At 42.3% G+C, this 19,783-nt stretch overlaps 2 protein-coding genes across 6 annotated transcripts in view; one reads left to right on the forward strand and one right to left on the reverse strand.

Moving 5' to 3' along the window:
* Positions 1-19,783, reverse strand: part of LOC111252942 (uncharacterized) — a 27,270-nt gene continuing 7,487 nt past the window's right edge. For 2 of the 5 annotated variants that reach the window (XM_086993402.1, XM_086993403.1), the window contains exon 2: positions 1,660-3,196. In XM_086993402.1, the coding sequence (XP_086849528.1) occupies positions 2,971-3,196 (226 nt within the window). In that variant the 3' untranslated portion in view covers positions 1,660-2,970. Of the gene's footprint in view, positions 651-1,659; positions 3,197-3,533; positions 3,642-9,271; positions 9,463-19,783 lie in introns of those variants that run through there. The other 3 variants (XR_015330511.1, XM_022811622.2, XM_086993401.1) reach the window with 3 other exon arrangements.
* LOC111252940 (agrin-like) overlaps positions 10,466-19,783 on the forward strand; it is a 19,750-nt gene continuing 10,432 nt past the window's right edge. Inside the window, exon 1 of the mRNA XM_022811620.2 lies at positions 10,466-10,606. Coding sequence (XP_022667355.1) covers positions 10,510-10,606 — 97 coding nt within the window. The 5' untranslated portion in view covers positions 10,466-10,509. The remainder of the gene's footprint in view (positions 10,607-19,783) is intronic.

Below are 19,783 nucleotides of genomic sequence, written 5' to 3' on the forward strand. Positions count from 1 at the left end.
TCTGTGTTCTTCGTGAAACTTTTATTTAGCTTATGGATACAAGCAAATAGAACTTACATAACTTTTGTTGCCCTCAAGATCACGTTGATATACAGTACTGGTCGGGTTTACATTTCTTTTATAGGTATGCACAGATACCTCTGTTGAACATGCCATAGCGGGAAAGGGTTCCAAGAAAGATAGTCGTTAGAGGAGGCCTTGCTGACAAGCTAGCTTGCTAACGACCTTGCTACCATAAAACGCAAAAAGATGCTTAGGTCTGGTTAAGACGGCCTAAAGAGCGGGGAATTAGGATCATCATCAATTGAATCGTTGAAAAGCCTGTTTATTGGCGTTGAGTGATATTCCTTAGATATACTCGTATCTGAACGGGGAACATGAAGCGCAGGGCAGCTTCATTCATAGCTTGGAGTGAGTGCCTGAAGAGCGAGATCTGCTACTTCGGCATAGAACGATAACTCAGCGAAATCGACGCCATGAGTCGAAAGACGTATCCGATAGATGCTTGCCGTCTTTCCTTGTACATGTGTGGACACGGCGGATACGGCTCTATAGCTGCTCTCGATTCTGTCATCAACGACATTACTCAGCGCACTCGATCGCGACAAAATGATTCTAGTCGATTATTATTCTTCGCTGAGTCTGGCGGCCTGTAAAAAGGTCAACGACATTACTAGGTCGCTTAGGTATGGAAATCGTATTATGTGTATGTTTTTCCTTTATAAATATAGCGCACGGTACGTTTTAAATCGCGTCGAAGGGCCTCTTTGTCGGCTTTTGTATTCATACAGGAAAACCGAATCAAACAATTCAGGTTAATAAAAACAGGTATATCTCCGGTAGAAGAACCCCGGGGTGAGCCGTCCATGGATATGTACTACATGGCTAAATAAATAATCAATAAACTAGTGAAACTGTTGGCCAGCAAATAATAATATTGAAAATAATGTGAAACACGTAGGTGCGGCTCGTTCGAGCTCCTGTGCACTTAATTTTCTCTGACATACAGTATATATGTGATTTCTGGCAGTTTCCTTCACACTGCTTCGTTTTCCACTTCAGCTTTCAATCTACATTGCATCTGTGTCCACTTCCTTACAACATGTTCCTGCAAAACATGTTTCTATTACTAGGTCCAGGGTCAGATATACGGTCAATTAATAGCGGGTTTACAATAATGCCTGATATAGTTCTTCCAGTAAAGGTCGAGCAATGCTCTAGTCTACTAGTATGTATAGATGTCCTTTCGTTGTGCACAAAGCTAATTATAGGACGTCTTAGCAGGCATCCTGTATCGTTATGAGGGATCTCATTGTAACTTTATCCCTCCTCTGAATTGCCGATACGATCGGGTAGCGTGATTGTAGTAAGCGTCAGTCTTGTGTGGTTTCATCAGAAATTTTGGTCGTTCATCATCGATCAGTCGCGTAACTACACTCAGATACGACGCAATCCACTACTGATGGAAGAATCCGCCAGTAAGGGTTAGTTTCAAGTCATGGCCTCTATGGAGATAGCTGAGAGTCGTTGGATAGTTGTTAATCGCAGACGATTGTATCGATGAACGCTAATACTGAACGACACTTGAATGAGACTAATAGACCAGGCTCGATTCACCCGTCTGAATCAGTTGATGAAGCTAAATTAGGATCCAACTAGTGAAAATTTTATTGACCATCTTTATTGTCATGTGGTCTTTACATAGATCGAGTAGTCGATCAGAGTGGTTAGTTGTTCGTACGGCGTCCGAGTGATAATATTCAACCTGCCGGCGTTAAGCCTAACGAGAGTCGTCGAAATTGAACTTCCCGCCATGGAATATTTCGGTCACGAAATTAACTTTTCAAGTACGCTGTATATTTATTTATTGTGTGTGTTTATAAGTGGTTCATATATCGATCAGTTGTGAATTATTTCTTTGTCAATCAACCTATCGATGGTATATTTGAATGCATACAGGGCTTGGGTGAGTTTCTTTGTTTGCCTTTAAAAGTTGAAAGCTCTTACGGGGATCGGGATATTTCTTTTGGGCAACTTATTATATAGCTGTAAATAAAAGAAGTCTACTCCATGCGGACTGGAATTGTAATGTCACATAATACGTGCCGAAAGGATTTGGCAAGATGGCTTAAGCAGATTACTGGTCCATTATGGCAGCCTCTCAGGGGTGGTCCTTTATAGCGAAGGGAGCCTTTTATCAGCTGGAAAGTCTGCCATAATCTTTCCAGATGATCGTGTTCTGGGTAGTCAGGGTCATAAGTTCTGTCGCTTGTTGGGAACAATTAGTACTAATAGAGAGTAATTTTGCCGAGTTCAAAATCGATGAGTTCCCCATATCTATTCAGTTCTCAGCGAGCATTATTAGGAAAGTATTATAGATCGGTAGGTTGAGAAGTTTGTCGAAAAGGGTCTCTTGCGTAATGTGAGAAGAGGCTTCGGTCCTATAGCATTTTTACGTTTATAAAAAGAAACACAAGAGCTACTAAACAAGTATGTTGAACGTGGGGCAGACAAATAGTTCATTATTAGATATAGACAGTAACAGTCAGGCATCGGTCTTGGGCAGTTGAGTTTTAACCTCTAATCGCACAAGACGCTTCTAATATTGTTTTCTTTAGTCTTTTTTGAGGATAGGATTTGGTTAAAAAGTTCCTCTCTGCCCTTCGACTGGTTGCGTATTTATACAGATCGCTACTATAGATGTACAAGTCAAGCTTTTTAGTTTCTCAACTAATAATAATAATTGCTATTGTCAAAATCTTTTCCATGCCGATACCAGCAATGTATCAGGCTCTTCTATTATTGTTTGTATCACTTGGTGGCGGCACGAAATAACAACCCAAAAATCGCCACCCAATCGAAATCGCGGCGCTCGATTCGTGACAGGTTCGGGTCGAACTATTTCACAACTTCACTCTCTGCGCAAATGACGCTCCCCCGAGACGACTGCTCCCTCCAGCTGATGCGCCTTCACCAAGGGGCTACCCGGTGCGGGCGGCCCCGCATTATTGTGCTTTGATATGGTTTCTGTTCCGTTACCTTGATGAATATAAGTGTGTCGCTCGAAGATGTCCCTGCGGCGACGTTCGTGCCCAGACATGGTCCTGCTCGTTCCCGTTCTTCGGCAGAATTCGATGCGTAGAAGTGGGTTGCGGGGTCCTTCTCTGTTCGCCATGTGCCGCCGTTGGAGTAGGTCCTGGGGCGAGAATTGTTCACAAAACAATTATCAAACCTCGGTGCAAATCGGGTCAAGCCACTAGATGAAGCGGTAAATCGGTCAGCCCAAACGAAAAATGTTATTGTTCGCTCGTTATTTCGTTTTTAAGCTTCATCTCTCAAAGTGATTGCTGGCCTGGGGGATGTTTATATGTGAATCAGGGATGCCCTGACGATGATTATTCTAATTTTCGAATCTGTGTGTGCGTGCGAATAGATTCAAATGGGATCGACCGCAGCGTTCCATGCGATTAGTTTTGTTATTGTTGTTAAGAGGCTACTTTATCAAAGTGGCACGTTTTTTTCGTATACAATACCTAATGTAGAATGCTGAGTGGTTTGAGGCTTTACTTTGAGGAACTGTCACCTGACCTGTGAGTTCCTTTGACCGAGTAGACCGATCTACCGTAGCAACAAAAAAGGACCTACGGACTGAATGCAACGAGTGACAAACATCGGTAAACGCCTTATACCTGACTAGCGACTTCTGAAGTCACAATTTGCTACCTAAATTGTGAATGTTCAGTTACTTTATCGAACAATGGCGGTCAACGGAACGTTGCTACGCAAATTAAAATAAAGACGCTTATTAATTTATTTTATTTATATTTGCTAATAGGAATGCTTCGTTCTTCAGCGTTAGGCTTCTTACGTTCGGTCTTGATAGTTCTGTTGTTGATACATATAGAAACAATCCTAGTACCCCCCCATTTACATATTCAGTTTCCGTCACTATGCAGAAAATCCATCGGACAGGACTTGTAAGCTTGCTTTAAGCTGCATAGGAAAACCGTTATCTTTGTTTAATTTAGACTATCTTGTCAGTTTTTTTTGATAATACTCTATAACAATGTTAACTAATCGTCGTTAGTCTGTGCCGGACGATCTCCCGCTCCGACGGTGCGCGCTTGAATGCGACTCATTCCTACTCTATGCATGTACATGATACTAAATTCTGCCTGTAAGGGAAAAAAGTGTTCTTTTTTTTTACCTAACACCTCGTTCGTCGAGCGAATTGGGTTCAGAAAATTTCTAAAAAGGTCTTTACGTGCAATGTCACCTTCACCAAACATACGTAAGGTAGCGTTTTATATCGGCATCAGTAGTGACGGCGTTTCGTCTTGCCTTGCCAGAAATGGTTAGCCATGGGCTATGTAGAATGCGTATTGAGTGTGGGACTCTGCATAGCCCCGGCTGTAATTACTGAAAAATAAATTTTCGAAAACATCGTTTGATATCTTCCTGTCTTCGTTGTATGAACGATGTAGTTTCTGCGTCAAAAGCATTGGTAGCCCAGTTCGCTCCGCTCCGCCACCGTAGTTTGATTATATTCTAACCTCCCTTTGACCGAAGCCCCTTACACACAGCCATCAACTGTGAATGTGATGTCACGCTCTGTTGTGCGTATAACCGCTACGGCCGGCGTCAACTGATCTGGTCTGACAGCGGGCGGATATCCATCTCTGATGCGAGAAGTAAATACACATTCGTTTTGTAGTCGTAGTTAATTCTGAGGCAAGGGAACTATAGACAAAGAGGACTGAGAAAAAAATCCAAGAGTCTTCACTGCATGTCATACCTACGTACGTATCGAGTAATACGGGGACGTTTATGAAACAGCATTGATAGGCGAATGATTTAAACGGTGGCACCGGTTGAAATAATCCATATTTGTTGCCAGCTGGTATAGGTCGAAATTAATCGCTACCTCGATTCGTACGTTAGTAATCACAGTTATTCAGAAGGGAAAATTCAAGTGTTTTCTATTTTGCCGAATTGTTGTTTTTGTGACATATGGTATCACTGGGCATTTTTTTGTTAATTATTCTCAGCATATATTTAGCGCGAACGTTAAGATGTACGATGACACACATTACCCATATAATACTAAGTTGCATTTGTTTTCGCAGCTTAAAATGTGTTGGGTATAGAGTGAACGCTGGATTACAGCGTTCTGGATTACTGGAAGGCCCAGTTGTTGGTCCTCATCGGTCCTAAATCAAGTTTTCAAAAAAAGCGCTACTTTAAGGATGATTAACTAATTGTTGTGGTGTATCAGATTCCATCACGGACATTACACCCATATGCATGATAGGCGTGTATGAAAAGCGTGCTCTAGAATTCTGAGAAAGCTGATTTACTTTCAACATTGCGTTCATCGCCATAGAAGAAGGGCTGGGAACTTCTCTGTTTTTTGTCTTGTCCACGTAAATTGAAAAGGAGACATCCACAGCTAGCAACTGTTTACCGGCGGATCTACCCAGGCTTAAGCAAAGAAAGAAGAACAGGGCCGAACGCGACGAAATTGGTTAGTGTCTTTTCGTTCTGACTCATTGGCTCTTACTACAGCTTGACTGAAGTAGAAGCCGCGAGGTTTTGTCGTCTTTCCTTTAAGTGTTAGCGGCCGCCTTGTTGGATCAGGGTCGCTGGCAAACAGGTGTGCAAAGGTTTTTCCAATACACCTATTATATGTACGTGTGTGTCGATTTACGTGGCGCGGGAGCAGGGCCAGACCTAAGACAGCTCTCGTATGACAGATTTTCATAGCTTCTAAGAAGGGTAAGTGGGTCTAACAGTCAGCATGAGCACTTTCCTTCTTGATGATCCTGATGACGTTGTTCATGGGAATAATCTCGTTCGCCCGCTGTCTGATTGGGCTGCTCAGCTGATCAGTTGCCGGATAGTGATCAAAGGACGTCCAATAAGCGACATGTCTATCCACTCCGAGGCTTTCGCTTTTTTCGTTGCTTTACCATCGGGCGCGGGCAAGCCTTTTGATACGATAGCGATAAACCAGAGACCTTACCAGGTCGCAGGCAAAATGTCGGCAGTTAGCAGAATTAAATGACAATGGAGTCGACTGGTTTGCCGAGCAGTATACATGCAGTGCCATCACCCGCCATTGACTCATCCTTCACTTTGAAAAACAGAAGCAAATCAGCCAAGGATAAACACAAGTTCGGCCAAAAGCTGTAAATATTTCACCGTTACAGCGGGCGCTGGTTGGTCATTGACTAGCGATCCGCACAATGGCGCTTCGATGATACGGAAAATCCTCTAGGATTCTCGGTCTCGACGAACGTTTCATTGTTTGCTTGATTTAATATTCATCTTTATAGTAAGAAAAAAAATAAAAGCGATAGATAAGGTGCACCAAAGGCTGCGTTGCAAATATAAAAAAATAACAATGTCCTGTATTCGACTATCCTCAGGATACTTTAAACACTTTGTTTCATACACTCAAAAATTATTGCTGAAAATAGGCCTGTTTTATTGATCGGAGCTAGTAGGACAATAGCTGCACTAGTATTGAAGCATTATTTTGTTAACGTCTAAGATACAAATTGACTCTGAAAATTGTTGGTCCCGAAAACTTAGGAAAAATCGATTCTAGGAAAATCAGCTCAGAAAGAAGACATATTGTTATACATGTGACATATTTTGCTAGAAACAGATCTTCAGTCTATACAATGGCTTTTACCATGTACAAATCAGTAAATCATTGGAAAAAATCTTGGCGTCCTATTGCGTAGGTGAAATTAAATAGTGCAATTGCAGGCCATACAGATCAGTATGAGGTTGCGAGCTAAGCTTGAACCGAAATGTAACTTACCAATAATAAGTATGCTCATCGTTGCCGACAATAAAAACAAGGTGATTCATAAAATATCTGCCTAGTACACTAACTGATCCATCTCTGCAGCCTCTCTGTTATTTCTGATCATATTGTTATATCAAGATCATCCCGCTCCCCAGAGTAGTAGCATCGGCTTTCTGCCGAGCTAATTACCGAAGTGTGACTCGACCATATTCAGTCATCAGAAACCCTCCGGTGAGGGTTCCTCTGAGCCTGATATAATTGGTAGTTAGATGATGACGCCAACATCAAGTGTGACTAAGGCTCAAACTTATATTGATACGTCTATAATATGCGTGTAACTTGTATTTGTTAGATTTGGCCTCAATACGACAATGCTAACTGAAAAAATAAGTTGTCGCCGTAAAAAGCCATCTTGTGGATTATCAGTCTGCGTATGCGCTAACATCACTACGTTTGTACAAAGTATGAAATAGTATGAATAAGGCTGATTTGTGTGATATTTTTTTTAAATCAGAATCGTTTCGCACCCCGTAATGGATTGAGATTTTAGAAAAAACAAGCTGATACCAAGAATCTTGCTTGAAAATACACACCGCCAACAGCATCACTACAGATGTGAAACGTACGGTAGAAGAAATAGAAAGTCTAATTCGCAGCTTTAACTTGTGAGTTTTTATGTATGACACACACACACACACACCTAGCGTTTGTATAAATTGTGTAGTATTTTTCATTAGGATAATTTCTGTATTTTTATTTATCTCATTTATATCTAGAATGCAACATGTACTTGACCGAGTGTATTTTCTGGGCTGTTTTCTAATAATAATTAATCAAAGATGTCCATCTCTAAGATTCCGCAGTTGCGCAGGTTCCGCTCTAATTCAGTTAGTTAAACGTGTCACCCGGAAATGGCAAATTGGGCCTTTTGTTTCTACTCCTCCTTAGCTTTTCATGCTTAAAAAAACAGCATGTGACTTTGCGGACTGACGTAGGAAAAATACTTTTTTTTAATTGGCGTTACCTATATAATGACTGAATAACGAGGAAATCGAACGGAATCCAAACAGGCCAGGATTTTTACCATCATTTTATTAATTATTATCACTAACGTATTAACTATATTTGAATATTACTGAGGCGGCCAGAGTTCTTGACGTTCCTAGGGATGAGTTTTTTCTTCGTTTGTCTATAGGCCAAAACATGCAATAGGCAAACCTGTGCCTAAATGATTCGTGCTGATCAATAGGCCCTATCGATATTATTAGATCATTTGGAAGATAATAAGCCCCAAATCAGTGACGACACTTGTTTGAGTTCATGACTACTAGTCACTGTGATGATTGGGGCGCGCTTCTTTCCGCCTGCAGAGTTACGTCGGACCCGCGCTGTATCATCTACCGAATTAGCGCAGTATTTCGATACATTTCACTTATAGGCGTTCGCCTAATCAATCGCGCGTTAGAGGCTATGTCACAAAGACAAATCGATCAGGACGAACGGTTTCAACAATGCCCAACGATCCATTTTGGCGAGCCGCCACGCATTCTTTCTGACAGCAAACACTTCTACCTACTCCAGATTTCGAAGGTAAATCTCAGAATGGGAATAGTGGAACTGGAACCGTATTATGCATAATCAGACGACAAGAACACGCCTTCCCGCCTCTAGACACATTGTCATGGTGTCGTAACGTGTGGTGAACGATGGCTTTGCGGTATAAACCTTCATTTAATCATTTAGACACAGAGATCTATTGGAGGAGATAATTTAATATTGTATTTATTGGACGTCCTGAATACCTTCTAAGAATTTTGAAAAAAAAAAAAAACTAGTAAAAAAAAAGTAAGTAAACTAGTAAAAAAAAAAAGTTAGTATACTTAAGCCCATTTTGTCACCTTAAAGTAGAGTAACATGGGAGAGCTCATCGCCTTGGTGATTTCTATTTCTTTAATTTATATTAAGCCATTTTTAACGACCGTATGTGCTGACGTTTTGCTGATTCGACCCAACGTTTTACCCTTGTTTATTATGTAATTATTGTTCACATATTGAACCTTTATTCTTCGAGTAGGTAGGCTTGATAATTGACTGTAAATCCCACAGGCCACAGCTGTTTTCTATCTCGCATTTTACAGCCGACACATAATACAAAACCCGCTTTCTATCTATCTATCTCTGAACATTGGAGTTAAGCGGTGGCCACGCGATCCTGCCGCCACTACTCATCATCACGGCCTGGACGATGACACGAGCCCGATCGCCCCAAAGCTAAACCACAACCAACGGTCGACAAACCGAGAGGGCGTTTATTGTTCATTCGACTTAAGCGACTTGTCGCCTGCACCAGAGACGCGAGCCAATTGCGAGCGAATCCCTCCTTTTTGTTCTTTCCTTAAAACTACCGTTTGTGTATGGTGCGTGCTTTGTAACAGTCAGCTCAGCTGTACTAACGGTAGTATGTGTCCGGGGCTGTGACTGGGGGCCACGACCCACTGCTGAGAGGTTGTCGCGCAACTGTCGTAGTGGGAACGAATACAGGTCTCTCTCCCTGCTTTGTCCCTATGTCTACGCTCCCGATGATAAATCTTCTTTGACCGCGCACCGGATCGGAAAACAGGAGAAACTATGGAAGAAAAAGAAAACTAAGAGAATCGTCTTGATTAGAGAAAAGAGATCGGAGTCCGAGAATAGACGTGGCAGAGGCTGTAAGCTTGACACATTGGTGCAAATAAACAAAAGGTAGAGTCAATAGAAGCCAGACCAACGACGACGACGACGACGACGACGACGACGATGACGACAACAACAACTGAAGCAGCAGTAGTTGTAATAAGCCGCAGACTCTTTTATTCAAAAAAACCAATACAAGTCGCAATTCTTTTCTATTTAATTTTACAAATAGATTTATTGAAGGGTACGATACGTGAGGCAAACAAAAAATAATGATATGCGCTAATTCCAAGAGAAAGCCAATATCGGTTAACTTAGACTGCATAGATAAGTTCGACCTAATACTATGTGAGCCTAGGGAAGGAACGTACAGTGAGGCGTCTATCCTGAAAGACTCATTATTCAAAAAGTCATTTAGTGAACGCTGAAGAAAATTCAGGTAATTTTCTTAGTCTCTATATATCTCTGACGCGCATTTTCTGCTCAATTCCAACCAAAAGCTGTCCACACAGGTCGCCAACAGAGAAAGATGGAAATCGATAATCGAAGTTTCGCTGTGTTTAATGATTTGATATAACTCGTCCAAAAAAGGCCGCTTTTGCGGATAACCCACAGGTGTCCGGCCTCTGATCAATAATGTTTCCATCATAAATCTGAAAGGTAGAGTTTTTATGAACCCTCTATTGTGACGGCTTTCACCGAAATGTTACCACATTGTTATGCTTTCCTACTAATAATCGCCAAATAAAATGATACATAAACCAGCTAACCGTACAGGAAATAGTAACACTTTTTCTTCAGGCCAATCATGGGCATATTCGCATGCTTGCTAGCTCGAGTCGTTAGGGCCAATTGTCGCCTCAACCAGCAATAATATTTATTATTCGCAGTATGATTTCTACTGCTAGTCATCCCTTAGAACCGTCAAAGCCAATAAGATAGGCCAATGCCTTAGGAGTTGGAAAATACTCTAGGCAGGCTGGCCGTACGAATGGGTGCGTGAGTGAGGTGGAAGAAAAATGATAAAGCGGGGCCCCACGGAGTCTTGGATTTTGTGGCCATCATCGCCATATCGACAAGCAAGGATATCATCAAACCTACAAGTACGGACTCAAGGTAAGAGATCAGCAGTAATAGAAAGTTTAATTAATTAAAGAAATAAGCAAAGCAAATCGTCACTGAAGTACCGACGTTAATTAGCACTATAGTTATCGGCCTAATAATAACAACGTCATAAGTCATGAGATATCTGAGTCAAGTAGGCAAAAAGAAAACTAGTATCCGGTAGCAAGCGGTAACTTCAGCAGCGAGATCATTGTACAGGCTTATCCACATATAGAACGAGACACAATGCTCGTGACCGATCAATATTGCAGATAATATCAGTGACACCCGTTGCTTATTAAATTAGTCATCCCGCACTTGTATAGAAACATTTTCAAATTGAAATTTAGCGCCATAAAAAAGTTAACTTTTTCTGGCCTAAATAGGCGGAAATCACTTTGGCTTTAATTGTGCTTACAGCAGGTCAACGACACTTGCATGAAAATGGTGTCAAACTTATCATCAAGTTGACCTTTATACGATAAGCGGGCATTACAGGCTTGCTAGGTAATGTATCATACAGATCGACCGTTATATTCAATAGGACGGCCGGAAGCTGGAGATGTTCACATTTAGCGCCGCCAAGGTCAGATTAAAGCAACGTAACCTAAACAGTCAACAATGCCTGAGCATCGTTATGGCTGTGGCACTAGCCATTTTTGTCTATAGATTCATCATCTATTACGAACGTAAACATTGTTCCGTTCACCGAAGCACTATTTTACTATACATACAGAAATCTACGATGATATATAAGAACGGCGCTGTATCCTATAGGCACAGATGCTCACGTAATCTTTCATCTCTGTTGATAAGCGCTAACCAGTTTATCCCATAGTCGGGCATTAATATCAGCGTGGCATAAAAAGATTATAAGAAAACGTCACTTTATTAGACACAAATGCATATAACGCTTGACGTAAATTCGGACTGTACCACAAGTCTTTGATTAGACTGGGGACGACCGTGTGCATCAAAAGATTGCATCGAACTGATATACAAAAAAATATCCAGAGAGAATAGTAAACATGAAATCGACTTTGTTATCGACCGGAAGAAGCATCTTCGAGAAGAGAACGAACGCGAGAAAGAAGATCCAAAGTTGTCAGACTTTAAAACCGTTATACTGCCTTAATAGAGCCCGGACGATCAAATAATGGTACAATAAACTCCTTCGATGGGTGCGACATAACTATCCGATCCATCTGAGCAAATTGTTTATCAGCTGAAACCCACAAGCTGTGTCTTAAATAGGCATTACAAAATCTATTTTTACTACTACTTCGTATGATCACTGCTCATCGGGATTGCCATCCCGGTGCAACATCCATCGCTAGCTGCGTAAACAACTTATCTCTTAAGACAGAAACATATGGTATCTAGGCAAACATAGTGATAATAACTTTTCCTCTTAGAACCAAGGTAGCGCTCCTCGCATTACACTCCGACCAACGTCAAGAAGCGGCCACCTGTTTCGATCTGTTTTTTGCTCGATCAAGCTCGATCAGCCGATTGCTTTGCCGTCAACACTCAACGGCTGGACTCGCGCACAGCAGCTAAACGCCTGAGAGTAGATACAGGGTTGGGGGTAAAACATGTATAGATCACCGCGCCATCGTATAACCGTTTCGTCTAGCACGCTGTCACCCGCGTACATCGTCCTTTCTTGTTGGCAATTACCACCGATGGACGCTTTGAAGAAGGCGGAGGGGGCGGTTACGGGAGTGGCTGGCCTCTGACGCGAGTTCTGCAGAGCTTTCGTCGTTCTTTTCCAACATCTCACCAACAAGACGGCAGCATCGAGGCGATCTGAGTCCTCTTCGCTTTCTCGTTTGTGTCTGTTTGTCTGTCTGGTAAACACAGTAGATTCAATGCGGACGTCAACATCGATGTGATGGTGCACAGGCTTCCTTCGATGTCTACAATGTACCGTACGGTTTTCATCCGCGAACGCTGTACCAGCATACCGCTATATAAAATAGATGAACAACATGATCTAACAAGGACAGCAGCGCTCGCTAACAACAACAACGACAACAATGGCAGCAACACCTGTTAGTGTTACCAAGTCACGTTGCCAAATCATTTCTGACTTTTCGTACCCCCTCCTCCCGCCGCTCTCTCCGGTATCTTCCCCGTTCTAGCTAGCCGGCCGCCTTTCGCTGACTTGACAAGCTCAACGCAATGGTCTTTTCGCAGTCCTAAAGCTCAGAGCTAAAGTAAAAAAAAGTAACGTAGGCCGGCGTCAATACGCGACAACAAGAAGCAGAACAAAACAAGACATAGCAGCAGACGCAGTTGTAGCAAAACGATGGCTCTTTACCACACCTGGGGCAAAAACGGCCAACAGCTCTGGCTAGATGCAGGCCGCAAACTCGGACGGCTGGACCGCAGCGCGGGGATAGTGAAACAAGTAACCGAATATAGCAGCAGTAGAAGTGAAGTGCCGGCAGCGGTAGCAGCCGGGGCGATAGCGAGAGCCAGGAATAAGAACAGAGCAGAAGTAGGAAAGAAGAAAAATATCGCCGAAAAGCAGAACAAAATTAAGCCGAAGGAGTCAACGACGAGATGAGAGCGACTCGACGAGAGAATCGAACAACAACAGCAACAACGACAACAATAAATTGCGAATAACAGGGAACATTATCGCCATCATGACCAGCAGCATCATCGAAAGCAAACGAGGCAGAGTAGTTGACTAAAGTGAAGACGGAGCGACGTAGCAAAAAGTGGCAACAACCAAGATGATGATAATAATAATAATGATGAGCAAAAAGTGGAAAGAAAAGAACAAGCGTCACGTGCTGCCGAGACGAGCCTGGGAAAGATGATGACTTTAACCTCTCCTGAGGTAGCTTCTGCTGCTACGGTGGCGCACGACGCCATCGACGATCGTAGCACTGCTTCTGAAGGTGCAAAACAGCGGCGACGGTAGCGGAGACTGTTCTCGCAGTGAAGTAGCAAACGAAGAAGCACTGAGGATAAAGTACTTTACTTTTATTGACTATTACCGGTTTGCTTCTGCCGATGTTGTTGCCCCTAATGCTGGCAGTCCACCCCCAACAGTGGACGCCCACGCCCCTAGTGGACGGCAGAGTGTAATGGGGATGAAGGTGAACCGAGGACTCAGTAATCACATTTGAGCCAAGACTGAAGTGAAATAAGCAGGGAGCGGCCGACAACGAAGGCCGTCAGACACGAAATGAACCAGCAAACGAGGTACAATTCAACGGGAAAATTTTACGGACCGAAAGTGTGGACGCATAAAGAAGGATAGCAAACCAGTACTAGCTCATACGTGGTAGCTTATGTGCTGAGAAGTTGATCACGAAGTGAAGTAACCCCACCACTGCGAATGTATACCCCGTGCGACTAAATCTTTCTCGCCTTAGTGACACGCCGCTTAAGCACAGTTGCTGATCGTGCACACGTCGCACATCAACCGACGACGACGACGACGACGACAATGATGATGATGATGGTGATGATGACGACGGCGACGATACCAATAATGACGACGACATTAAGAAAAAATTTTAAATTAATTTTCGACATCTATCAAGCAGCCTGGACAATTACCGGATCAAAACTTATTACCTATTAATTACTTAAGTGTTGGTTACTAAGCGTATCAAAGAGCATGGTAGTTTTTCGGGCTACTGATGGCCACAGTGTGGTGAAAAGCCCACGATCGAAGGCACCGATAGGCGGCCAATGTAAAATAGCACCATACTTTGCTGCGCTCCTTAATAAAGAACTGCTAAAACGAATTTCTTTATATACAAAAATACTATGAGCTTTCACATATTATGATAGCAATCGTACATTAACACAATGTTCCAACGGTCATTTTTTGCTGAATGTTTAGCGATGTTGGAATTATTTGAGGTTGTTAGTATATGATACAACTTGTAGAAAGTAAAGCTGCACACGTTTCAAGTGAGGTCTTGGCTGAATTTTTTCATTCAAGCACAAAGTGGCTAATATGTAGCTTCATCGTAGAATAAAATTAGTGAGTAACAAGCTCGGCTACTGATGCCTGTTATTATTGTTGTCGTATTGATTGTCTAGTTCCATGTTGAAATGAACCTTTGTATTCGGTTGTCACCCTATCGCTTGACAGACGGGTGCGTGTTGTCGCAGGGAGCGTTTGTCTGATGGTTCCGAACGCATTCGCTTGTGAAATTGAATCTGTCGAGTTAGCGGCGAAACACGTGATCGGTCCTTAAACGTAGAGCGCAAGCAATACAGAAAGCATCGATTCTGATAACTTCCTCGACCTGCCCACGTTCCAGCAGCTCGGGGTTAGATAGAGTCACTTGGCTCGAATTATAGCCAAGAATAAACGGTCAAAAGAAAACGACTAGTAACTACATAGATTAAACACTGTTCTCTGACTTCTATTATTCTATATAGAATTCAAAAAGTTCAGATTCAGTATGCAAATGTAGATAGTAACTAACTTTTGCATACAAAATCCACTTACTAAAGTGATAAGACGACAGAAGCAACTGAACAATAAAGGCTTTATTCGAACTATGGAAGCTCGCAAGTGTACGACATGACATGGTTCCATATTCGACCAAAAAGTAAAAAAGTAAGCTCTCAACTTAACTGAAGTTAACTTAGTTCAAAATATCATGGTCTTAGGTGAGAAAAAGCACGTCGAAGCGTTGCACTCAGAACAGCGAGCTATTTTGTAGTAACCCACTTGTATCGTTATAACACAGGTCAAGATAGAACCTTGACGCCTCGCCGCGGTTAGACCTATAAAACGGATAGTGGTCAGATAGATACCTTTACCCATCTACTTGTGCTCGGTACGTTAGTCATCATCAAGTTGAATCCAGGTACAACATTAATAGATAAACGAATCGTTCGCTCCAAGGTGTAAGTGTGCCGAGACATTTTTAAAGCGCCAACCTTTTCATAGGAGGACAACGTTCTCGAAGAAATGGTAATTTCAAATAGCGATGACAGCCTTCGTATATATATATAGACCCGAACCTGCTCTTTGTTTTAGTGGCGGTTTCAGAGGAACGTCGCGTTGGTTTCCTTTCGACATTATGACAACAGTGCACAGGGTTGCTGAAAATTGTTCGGCCGTATAGCCTCCTTTTAGCATTGTTTCTTGACAAAAACCTTCCTATTTTTCAGACGTCCACCTAACGATCGTCTGAGTAACAAGCGACACTACTAGCCCTTAGCTGAGAAAATCCATTGTATATGATCATAGGGTTCTAGACAACTGTATTAGGAACTCTACTCGAAAGTATATCACTCGTCGTATGCCTGCCGCTACCTTACCAAGCCTCTATTAATTCTGTCTGATTGTCTGTTGCTATGCTTACTTAATTAAAGTAGAGGAAGACGAACATGATTTCAAAAGAGAAATGGACAACCGGGAAGGCCAAGTGTCTGTGACTATGGTTTCGTAAGCCTCCAAATGATAGCTGCGGATATTAGGCGCTGTTCTGCCGTCTTGAAGAGAACAGATCTGCAGTCAAGAAACAGAAAGTGACAGTACCGAGGACAGCTATTGACAATGGTTTAAACCGCAGGTAGAAACTCCCGCGCTTAAACTGTCGCTAGTAATATACAAATATTATTTCCTTGCTGAAAATTTGCTATATATATTACTGGAAAATATAGGACATTGTTTGGCGCTCAAGCTGTTTTTTTTTTGTCATATAAACATCGGTATAGTACGGCGAAACGTCATGCGCACTTTGTCACATCGTAGGACCTAGCTACAATTATGGAAGCCAAACGGTAGACGAAAGTCAGTGGCGGGCATTTTGAAAGTTGGGTTATCCGGACCCTGGGATCAGCCAACCCATTCGATTTAGTTGTTCAGCAGTATTTTTTTTCTAAAGCAACAGCACACTACGTGTAATCAGCGTAACAGACTTCTTTATATGTCTGAGTTAAAAATATACTATTTAAGACAAGCCGTAAATGAATTCTGGTTAAATTAGCAAATATCAATTGATGTGTCAACCAGGAACGCTGATGTAAATTGCCACCATTATCCCTTAAAATAGAGGAAAACATAATATTTTTAAACTGCTCATGCGAGCAGAACGGCACACTTTAACCTATCGTTCAACTACTCAAAAGAATTGTTCGAAAATACCAGTGCCAGATTCTCTCTCTAAAACTAGAATCAATTTTATAGCTTGTGGACTGGATCGAAAGACAAGTAAGTTACAACTTGTTCGCATGCACATGCTGAGTAACAAAAGCTTTATCTTGACTTAGTTTTTTGTAGAACATTGCCCCTCTTGTTTCTAGTTGTATTCGATGTATGTATGATTCGATCCTTAAATGAAACCGTTAGCGGTTAAGTCGCCAACATCAAACCGCACGAAATAATTTCGAAAATGATCTTCTATATATAATTGGATCGAGTAAGTTGAAACTCTTTCATATTGACAATTTTTGCAGGAAACACCTTTCTACTTACAAGTAACTGTTAAGGACTGCACGGTCCATTCAAATACAATGCTTAATAGCCGCCGCATAGACTGTGTGAAATGTGGAAAAAAAACATCGATTACATTCACCGTGAAAATATACACCGTATAGATACGTAGGCAACATAACTTATAAAGACGTATTTTATGTCCTAACGCAGATCAACACCACGAAAAGGTGTTTCAAACGTGTAAAGCCAGTAAATAATATGGAGTCTCAATTGACACACTCGGCAGTTTATGTCAAACTAATAAGAACGTCATTATTGATCTTTTGAATAAAGTGCGCGTATTAAAATAATTATTAATTATAACTATTATGATCATGCAGAGCATGCTGAAGCTTCCTCCTCGGCGCTTGTGCTGGCCCAAGCGTGCCCTTCGATCACGAATCATCGAGCTTTCATCGTACGTCAAGCGTGTAGCACGAAACAGAGAACAGACAGTACTTCGGGTCGACACCTTCTGAGTTCATGCCTTAACCTTCAACCCATCTGACCCGTCCTCTACGTAAATCATGATGAAGCACCTGCGACTAGTTTTTGGGGCGAGTTCGACACGGCATGACGCCACTCTCTCAACCGTGCACACTAAGTAGCCCTGGTGCATTAATCTTACACGTGCTTCTAGGAAAAAACGTTAGTGCAAAACGTTAACGTATTTAAAAGCCGTGATCTATATGTTGACGAAATTTGCATATATTCATTGTTTTAAGTAGCATTTACATCGACACTTCACCCTTGATTTTGCACGCGTTTTTTGGTTGGTAAGCAAGGGCAATCATTAGGGTCGCCATGTTTAGCAGCAGCGACCATTCTCTCTAATGCTGTTTACAATTTTAACTGACTAGTGAACGCTGTCAATACTGAGTAAATCTGAGGTCCGCCGGTGACGTTTACAAAACTATAATACTTCAACAAGCATTCTCTACTTCTCCTGCTTCGCCATAAGGCTTTGGCACATGACAGAAGGGTGCAACCCATATTTGTTCGACACATGTCTGATTTGGCTCCGGTGGTCTAAGAAATCATGCGGTAGCAAAATGAAGCTGAGTTCGCAGCGAACGAAAGGGAGAAGTCCTCTGTACCTCATCGTGTACCTCCATGGGGTTAACCTTCAATGCGGGCTCGCTTTGCGCGGGAGGACCTCCGTCCTTCGCGCTCCATATCAGTGTCGGGTTGAAAGGAGGGGGCATGAGCGCTATAGAGGCACCTGCCTAAAAAATCCACTTCTGGTGCATAGTCAGGAGCTGTCGTTCTCCCGGCGGAGAGCACTTCGGCTCGCGTGCGAGCGCAGTACAACGAATAAAAAATACACGCTTTAGCTAAAAGCAGAAGCAAACCCATCACTTTGTCGTCACTAACCCCGTCCTGAACTTCTGCTTGGTTAGGATAGTCCTGCTTTGTGGGATACAAACGGTAGCGAGGGGTGAGGGTCAAATAGAAAAAGTACTATCACACCAGTTCCTTCCTTGTCTTCTAAAGCTTCGCCTTTTCATAGCTTTCTGGCAAAGCGCGGCTACTTTGCAGCTAGCCTTCACTGGGTTCCAATTGAATAGCTTCCAACCGAGAGTGGAACCGAGCGGTGAGCTGAACCCCACATTGAAAATGCGCGAATATACAAGAGTAGAATAGGAAAAGTAAAATATTGAGTATATATTTAGTATGGAAAGATCAACACTTGGTTTATTTCGCAAATAATAGTATGTTAAGTTTTCATGGTTGCAACACCTCATTGCAGCTAAAAATTAGTCAGAATGAGTAGCTGGCCGTATTGTCTATCAAAGGTTTTTTTTTCTAAAAAAAAAAAGGCTTTCATGCTGAGCTAGGTAATTGCGGTATATGCTATATATATATATATATATATATATAGAGCATAGAGTGGAAAATTACTTGAATAGTAGTTAGTTCAACTCTCCCGCACCAAATGAAAATCACAGTATTTGATTCTGTTTTTTGAACTAGAGGGGACTTGCATCTTTGTTTTTCCCCAGATCGAACTTGAGGCGTGCTATGGTCTACAGCTATCGAATACAACGACATTATGGTGTGTTTATCTCTTCTATCGAGCAGCTCGTCCGCCTCACTTAGTACGCACGCATACAAGAGCTACAGTTGTAAAGCATAAGAGACAAACCCGATTCGATTAGCTAGGACGGATTTACAAGCGTGAATCGAATTTCCTGCCATTTTCTCTACTCGCGTCGCTCCTCGTTTCGCTCTTCTTTCTCAGGTTGCCGATTTACCACCACCTAAAAAATCAATTTCTTCTTTGTTGAACTATTTACGGGTCTATGGTTTCGCACTGATGATACTAGGTAGTCTTCTGCCACCGAACAGGCTTTTAGCGGCCCTATTGAAGTTCCTAGTTTTATTCGCCCTACTCATTATACGTTGTATATGTACGTTTCTATGGCTCAATGCCGCCGAGACGAGTGGGTGGAGGATTTGGAATAGGCTGGCATAGCTAGTTTTGGCCCCCCTAACTCTTTTAGCTTGTTTAGGAGGCCACACCATAACGGACAAGAACGCTCGGTGCACGATGCCTTCCTTCTATTCAGGCTGTGTTTCGCCGACCTTCTGCTTCGCTTCTACGTCCGAGTGGATTGTCTTAGGCGTCTTGTTGTTCGATGGATAGAACTAAAAGCTGTCTCGTCTCTTCTGCGTACTGCCTGCGCGAACATACTCACTGGTCAAAGCGATAGAGGGAGTCT

Source organism: Varroa destructor, unplaced genomic scaffold, assembly GCF_002443255.2.
Source record: "Varroa destructor unplaced genomic scaffold, Vdes_3.0 BEIS01000006.1, whole genome shotgun sequence".
Lineage (NCBI taxonomy): Eukaryota > Metazoa > Arthropoda > Arachnida > Mesostigmata > Varroidae > Varroa > Varroa destructor.